The 7,864-nt window shown below is 32.9% G+C and overlaps 1 protein-coding gene and 1 long non-coding RNA gene across 3 annotated transcripts; both read right to left on the bottom strand.

The window, feature by feature from the left end:
• Window positions 1–662: 662 nt before the first annotated feature.
• LOC114260356 (myosin-9) lies at window positions 663–4,026 on the bottom strand. 2 transcript variants are annotated; one of them, XM_082877330.1, is made up of 7 exons: window positions 3,878–4,018; window positions 3,573–3,779; window positions 2,539–2,634; window positions 1,625–1,677; window positions 1,234–1,328; window positions 924–969; window positions 663–845 (listed from the first exon to the last, which is right to left on the bottom strand). In XM_082877330.1, exons 1-5 carry the CDS (start codon window positions 3,884–3,886, stop codon window positions 1,256–1,258), a joined length of 438 nt encoding a protein of 145 aa, XP_082733456.1. In that variant the 5' UTR covers window positions 3,887–4,018; the 3' UTR covers window positions 663–845; window positions 924–969; window positions 1,234–1,255. The 2 variants fall into 2 exon arrangements, with proteins under 2 accessions (XP_082733456.1, XP_082733457.1); XM_082877331.1 differs by lacking the exon at window positions 2,539–2,634 and having other exon boundaries at window positions 3,878–4,026.
• Window positions 4,027–4,129: 103 nt separating this feature from the next.
• Window positions 4,130–6,950, bottom strand: LOC114301465 (uncharacterized). Its single transcript, XR_014334919.1, has 4 exons — window positions 6,762–6,950; window positions 4,603–4,714; window positions 4,470–4,517; window positions 4,130–4,378 (listed from the first exon to the last, which is right to left on the bottom strand). It is a non-coding gene; the product is annotated as an uncharacterized LOC114301465 (long non-coding RNA).
• Window positions 6,951–7,864: the final 914 nt, after the last annotated feature.

Genomic DNA, 7,864 nt, shown 5'->3' with positions numbered 1-7,864 from the left:
TTTCTCTTCTCTTTATAATGCTTAAATCTTTTATTTAAAGCTTTATTTTTCATGCAGGAGCTTCACAAGTAGATTCTCCTCAAAAGGCTCAAGCCTTAAACATTCTTAAGGACAAGCAACAACAGCAAAAGAAGAGAAAACTTGTGCTTAACACTACTACAAAAACAGATAAAGATCACATTTTTTTTTGTGTGATGTTTGTTATTTAATCACACCTTTTTAGTTTTATTAAAGTGTGATCTTTGGGAGTGTGATTAAAAGGGGTCATTTTTAATCACACCTTTTAAGTGTGATTAAAAACATTTAGATCACACCTTTTAAGTGTGATTGATAACATTTAGATCACACCTTTTAAGTATGATTAAAAACATTTAGATCACACCTTTTAAGTGTGATTGATAACATTTAGATCACACCTTTTAAGTGTGATTAAAAACATTTAGATCACACCTTTTAAGTGTGATTAAAAATATTTAGATCACACCTTTTAAGTGTGATTAATAACTAATAAAACATGTGATAATAAACATTTAGATCACAGATTTTAAGTGTGATTAATATCTAATAAAACACGTGATTAATAATCAGATAAGATCACATGTTATATGCATTTGAAGAATGTAATACACACTATATACTATATTTTGAATTACAACCATATATTGAATGGAATAACATCATATATTTCATAAATGAAAGTTAAATGATCAAAAAGTATATACAAAGGAATTAGTAAAAAGTTTTTAACTGTGCTTACATATATTAAAAAATAAAAAATAAAACTTGAAAAAACTAAGTTGTTAAATTCTTTGACCATATTTTGCATTTCTCCAAGAATTTCTGACCTGAAAAATAAAAACACAAATTAATTCAGAAACCGCTAAAAGCATATGAATAAACTTCATATTTTTGTAGAGACTTACAAAAGACGAAATAGAACATTTTCTCATCACACTGACTCTTCATCTCCTGCATCAATGGAAAGGAATAACAACTTTGATTGTTACTAATATAAAATGTTTGGATTACCATATATAAATATGACATATACATAGAATCAATAAATCCAAAATGAAAATCTTCTATGTATGAACAAATATTTTAAAGTCATAAAACCAAATATACATAGAATCAACAAATCTAAAATGAAATCTTGAAGTGATTATATATTCTTTACCAACTAAAGAAATTGTTGATTAGTAATTTAAACAACGGAAGTTATATCATACTTACATTGGATTTCAACTCATATTCTTTAGTACGAAATTAATCCATTCAACTCGCACTTCATCAAGTTCAGTTTCCGTGTAAGTCTTTTTTCCATTGAACTGCAAGAGGTTTTTCCCATACATGTATATATATACACTAGCACATAACTAACCTAACAATATATTTACAAACAAGTAGGATGTAATCAATTCTGGAGACTCCAGAAGAGGAATAATTTTTTGAATTTTCTACTATTGCTCCAGTTGTTTCCTAAAAGCTGTCAAGAAGCAGAACAAATTTATGTATATAAACCCAAGGTTTTACCTTTATTTTCTTTAGATATTCAAAGCAACCAAAAAGGTCATATGGTTTAATTGAATTTCAGTAGTCTTTTTAACAAAGAAGAAATACAAACCAGAATGAAGAGAAATCAAGTCTGCAGTCCTTTGGTAATACATCGAATAAACACTGCAATGGAAAAACACTCAGAATTATTTAAAAATAAATAAATACTAAATGACGAAAACCAACATAATACAAAATCTTGGTTAGGGTTTGTGATTTTGGACTTCTAGAACTATCTCAATGGTCAATGACATATACATAGAATCAATAAATCTAAAATAAAAATCTTAAATGCATGGCCAGATATTTTAAAGTCATAAAACCAAATATACATAGATATGACATATAGTCATCACACTAAAATATAGAACAGGAAAAAATCATCAACACTACAAACTAAAACAAGAAAAGCATCCACTTTCTGTAACATGTATAACCAGCCACTTGCATAAAAATGAAGAACATTGTGAACCTAAAAGGAAACGAACAATCAATAATTTTCAATTCAAACAATGTCAATGATTTAATTTAACAAATGAGACCAAAAGAGTGCCATTCAACAAAAGTTGAAGCAAGGATTTACAAAATAGCAGCAGAATAAAGCCTTCATAGTCAGGGTTGGTGGCAAAACCCAAAAAGGAGAAGACCTAAACTAATGATAATAATAAGTCATATCATACACCCACAATATTAATCTTTCAGCCAGTTGCTTGAGAGAATGAATTTATAGAATAAATGAAATTCAGTAATAATGATGCTGAACCTTATTAAGGCCTCTATGGGCATCATTATTGTGTTTAAATTTCAGTACTGTGTTCGGAACCACTAATATGATGCAGATTCTATTTGCTGTCTTCCCATCCAATATAGAACCCAAATTATATTTTGTTTGTGCATTACGGGATAGGATCCACATATTCATGTGCAAACCAATTCTTAGTTGACAAGAAAGGGCCATCATAAAATCAGAAACATCGCACATACTAATCTCAGTGCTAGCTTTTGCTGAAGAAGGATATAAGACAGTGCATTTTTTGTTCCAGTGCTTTGGGAGTTCTGAAGCCAAAACCTTAGTGGTTGCTAAAGAAAAATTCAAAAATTAAATTAAATTTTACCAAGTAGTTGTGAGATTCCAAGTGAACAAGGGGTGAAAAGAAAAACGCCATGTTTAATAGAAGGTATGCAAAGAATATTTTAGATGATTGAGACAGGAAAGAAAAGCATAAACTAAATATATTTTGGCAAGTTATTCCCCACAATCAAGCTTCATATGATGTAGCGATTAAGTATTCAACATTAAAAGGTTTCTCTGTTTTCAAAATTAGCTCCGTTGGTTTTCTTACGAGGTAGATCAGAAAAAGTGTGACGAGAATTTTTCAAGAATGAAGGTGAACTAGTGACAGAATATCTAGAAATATGTTATAAGATTGGAATTCTGCAGAAAATTGTGTTACTCAAAGAACCATAAGCATGTATCAAATGAGCTGAAGGGAAGAAAATATAAGGAAAAAAGAAAAGGATTAAGAAGGTTTTTAACTAAAATAACAAAACTAAATAATGTTTGACATTGCTAATGAAAATTAAAATATACCAAATAAATGAGTCAACAAAGAAGCTTCAAGTCAATTGATAATAAAAACAAGGAAATTCTATCATATAAAGAAAAAAAAAACCTTCTTAATCCTTTTCTTAAAAACAAGGAAATTCTATCATAGTCAAAATAAATAAATAAAGAAAAAAAAAATCCAGTTTCGATCATTCATGTTGACAATGCAATGATTGCTGATGTGCATCATATATTTGTTATAGAAGAAACCTCTCCGAATGTAGCAAGGCCACACACCATTTCAAGCATTAGAATGCACTAAATGAGTATGTGTGTGATGAGAACCATCAATTTGATCCATTAATGTATATTAACTACAATGACATGATCTGAGAATTGACCAAAAATATGTAGAGAAGTATTTCTTACCTGGGCAGATGAATGATTCATATTACCCAACAGATTCAATTACCTGGATGCACAACCCAAGCAATGGAGAAATCTCTTTCTTAAGGTTATCTCGAATCATTCCATAAATCTTTTCTACAAATGCTGTACGTTGTTGCTTGAAAAGCAAAGCTGGGTATTTGGCTTCAACTTGGTGTAAAGCTTCTGCTCCACCAGTCAGGCCACCATTTACAAAGGAAAGATTAACTCCTTGCGGAGTTCCTCGGAAACTCTGTAAATAAAAATAATAGTAAACACCTGAACTAACGAAAGGACTAAAACTTCGTTTGATGACAGAACATGGAAATTCAAATGGGAACTTTAAATTACCTGTGTCATCCTTCTAAACAGAGTAGCCGAGGATAATCGACGGCGCCCATTCCAGCGGCACCATTTGCTTTCAATGTACGCTGTAGCAGCAGCAGAAGAGACGAGGAATTGGACAACCAATAGGCTAAGATGTCATTGTTATCTTGGGTCTTTAATCCAAATAATAATATTTAGTTATGAGAAGCCAATTATGACAAAAAGGGAAAACAAGACACACTAGTAGCATATAGGATTAGATTATTCAAATCTCGATAGCATGGCCTATGGTCCGAATGATTCGGTCAAACACACTAGTCCGCTCAACTTCAAAAGATCTCCACTGTAGAAGGCATTTGTAGATGATACTAGCAGCAATTGGTCTGTTCCCTGCGAAGCCTAGGTGTTGTCCAATACATCGGATAAGAAGCTCTTGATTCTCTTGCTGTTTCTCATTAAGAGATTTTTGTGGTTTGTCCTCTACTTCTGAAAGACCCTTTGGTTTAATGAAGGGCTATGCAGATCCTAAGGCATTTTTAACAGTAATCAACAAAAATGCATGTTTAACAAAAGGATTGATGAAAACATGAAAATTTCATAAAACATTAAAATTTACCTAAGTTGTCTTTGTATCCACAAACAAATGACCACTCTCACCACCTCTCTGCCAATAGATGAAAACATGAAAATTTCATAAAACATCCACAACATTAGTTCATGATTTGAAGAAGATTGATTTCTGGGAGAACCTGAAGAATTGATCTGGAGCGTCCTGAGAGGATCTTATTAGGTGCCATGGAGACAGCCTGCTGACGAAGGACCTTATTCTCCGATTCTATATTGGTGAGTTTCTCTTCTAACCTGATTTGAATTCCAATAATTAACTAACTACATCCGATTACATGAAAACAGAAGTGTGAATATTTTCATAGATGTAGCTAATGGCTTTGCAACAGCAGCAAATAAATTTTGTGTTGCACAAGAATACCAATATGTTGATAACTAAGCAAACATGAACTATGTTGTTATTGACACAGGAAATTTCAACAGTTCAATGCATACATGTACACCATATAACTGAGAAAATAACTAAAAAAATCAACAATCAGAAGCACTTGCTTTTTTTTTACCAGAATTGTTTAAATCTTAACTGGGTTATGGGCAACTGGCAAAAAGCATACAAGAGGGACAAAAAAACTTTCAAGTTCAAACAGTACAAAATATGCTAATGAACTACAACATCATAGGAAAATACAAGAAATTCACTTTGCTGACAATAACTAACGATCAAATACAACAACAGGATTAGGTTGTTTGGTGAAACGTCAATTTAAAACTGCTAAAGAAGACTGGACTGTTGCTCTTTACATGCTTTCATGAATCTTATGAGAAGGAAGGCAGCATTGGGATGTAAAATAAATTGAGATCCAACAGAATGAATAGAAGATAAATAGTTGTACACAATGATTAATGACATGCTGTTGGGAACAAACAAAATAAATTAGTGTTCTCAAAGAAACCAACACAGAGATCAACGAACGGTTTCCTCAAATTTGAAATTCATGCTCACTGAGGGAATAGTGCATGACTAACCAGACTTCAGTGTATGGAGCTAAAACCCACACAATATGAAATACAAAAGCAAGAGAGGAGAGCATCTTAGGACAATGTTGGAAGCGGGAGTTCATGTGAATCAACAATGGAAAGGTTACTCGAACAAAGGATTAAGCTACTTAGTTTTGGTTACCAATCCAGAGATGATGGTTGTGCAGGATACAATAGTAATTATTCCTTTCAAGCAAATGATTTCCATATAATGACAGGCGCCATTTCCCACTTAATACATCATTCTATTGGCCCCAAAGAAAAAAAACTAGCAGCCATCATTTGTGTGTTTTGCAGTTGGTGCACATGAGATAATAATCAGAAAGTTAAAAGTGGAAAAAATTGATAATAATACTAAAATTTAAACAGTGGACCATGTCCTAACATATAATATAATCACATTGCACAACCAAAAGGACAGGATTGCTTCCATTGACAATGCACAAAGCAAAAACAAAAAAAGAAAGAAAAAGGTAAATAATGCCACTGTTATGCATCATGTATAACAGATGTTTTTCATAACTCAAAAGTTTGAAATTCGCACTATATCTTGTATGACTCAAGGAACCTAAAAACCAAAAAAAAAAAAAAAAAAAAAATCTCACAAAACAATTGAGTTCCTATGAACCCAAAAGCCAACACACTACATAGCAGCACTAAAAACACTAATGGTGGTTAAAAACATAGGTCGAGATTGAAAAAAAAAAAAAAAAAGAGTAAGAAAGTAATGACCAACGCTTCTGCTCCCACTCCTACAATAGCATATTTTTTTCTTCTTTTTTTTTCTCAATTGAAGCAGGCCATGGCTGCGCAACAATGGCAGGACAGTGAGGGATAAGGGCAATTTTGTAAGACTGTGAAAAACACATTGATTCAAATAACACAGTGTGAAAAACACATTGATTTAGATCCTCTTCGATTAATTGATCGATTCCCATATGCCTATTAACCAACTCAATACTGTAAACAAAAGAAAACCTAAAGAAACTAACAAGAATTTCTGGTAATTTCAGTTTAAAAAAAAAAAGAAAAATAGAATTTTCAATCATAGATTTTCTGCTAATTTATCATTAAAAAAAATTCCTCAAGGGCTGAGTTTTTCTGGTCTCATGGATTGATATCAGATTCCTCCTACAATTTCTTCGCTTCATCTTGTAAATATTCTCGCTATGTAAGCAGAGAAACTAACCGAATAAAATAGAGTGAATGTGTGTGTGTGTGTGTGTGTGTGTGAGAGAGAGAGAGAGAGAGAGAGAGAGAGAGAGAGAGAGAGAGAGAAAAGGGCGGGGGAATCCGGACATACCTCAAGAACGAAACCCTTCCACTTCGAGCCGTCGACCGTTGCCGTCGCCGAACCAGTCTCACCGTTGGAGGGAGCGCACCGTTCCAGATCGAAATCTGATGCCACTGAACCAATCTCCCTTTCGAACCCTTCTTTCTTCTCCCTCTCTTCTATTATCTGATTTACATCTTTCACGTTCCTTTAGAACCCACTTAGGAGCCAAACAGTTTGTATTTTGATATAAAAAAAAAAATTATGGCGCTTAATTTTCGCTTAATTTTTTGGGTGGCGCCAGATCCTATTTTATTTTGGTGCTTAATTTTTTTTTGATCACACCATTTACGACATAAATTGAACGCCGTGAAAAATAAAATATGTTTAACGAAAAATGCTTCGGACCCCCACTGGGGGTCGACCCCCAGTGAGGTGGCGCGCTGTGATTGGACAAAAAAAAAACTGTTTTATTTATTTATTTTTTTTTTTGAGTTTCAGCCAGTGGAGGCTCGCCACCTCACTGGGGGTGCGACCCCCACTGGGGGTATGCAGCAAGATTGTATGTTTAACGATTGACGTACGCGTATCGTGTATAATTGATATATTTACAGCATGCCAAATGTATGTCATAAAAAGTTTTATTATTTACGGCTAACATTGTAAGCCGTAAAAAAATCATTGTTATTAACATTCATGACATACGCAATAGACAGGTCTTGGTTGGGAAATTATTTACAACATGCAAAAAAAACAAGTCGTACAAATGAGAAATCACGGCTTGCATTTACTGTATGTCATTGATATGAAGCCGTAAAAACCCAATTTTGTTGTAGTGTAATAAGCACAATAACTTGCAGCCTAAATTAATGATTGATCAATCTTATGTAAATAGGTTGCTCGTCATCAAAAGGACCCAACTCCAGAACATCTATAATTCATCTATTATCATAAAAACTTCGAATTAAAATATGATTTTTATAAGACCATGAGAAGAGACTGATGCGCGTCTAATGTGTATATAAATTTGATATAATTAGTAACATAAATCCAGTGTTGGAAGGCCAATTTCTGTGCTTTGGTGTCTTTGGACAAACCCTTACCAACCTACCTAACACAATTAACATGATAAT

This window comes from Camellia sinensis, chromosome 7 (genome assembly GCF_055761805.1).
Source record: "Camellia sinensis isolate YWXY chromosome 7, ASM5576180v1, whole genome shotgun sequence".
NCBI classification, from domain to species: domain Eukaryota; kingdom Viridiplantae; phylum Streptophyta; class Magnoliopsida; order Ericales; family Theaceae; genus Camellia; species Camellia sinensis.
This window is presented reverse-complemented; position numbering and strand designations above follow the sequence as displayed.

Coding starts and splice junctions, on each gene's coding strand:
- LOC114260356 (XM_082877330.1), bottom strand. Junction 2,635..3,572: donor TGCTTGGGTTGTGCATCCAG/GTAATTGAATCT, acceptor ATTTTTCTTTAG/CAACCACTAAGGTTTTGGCT. Junction 1,678..2,538: donor AAAAGCTAGCACTGAGATTA/GTATGTGCGATG, acceptor TTTCCATTGCAG/TGTTTATTCGATGTATTACC.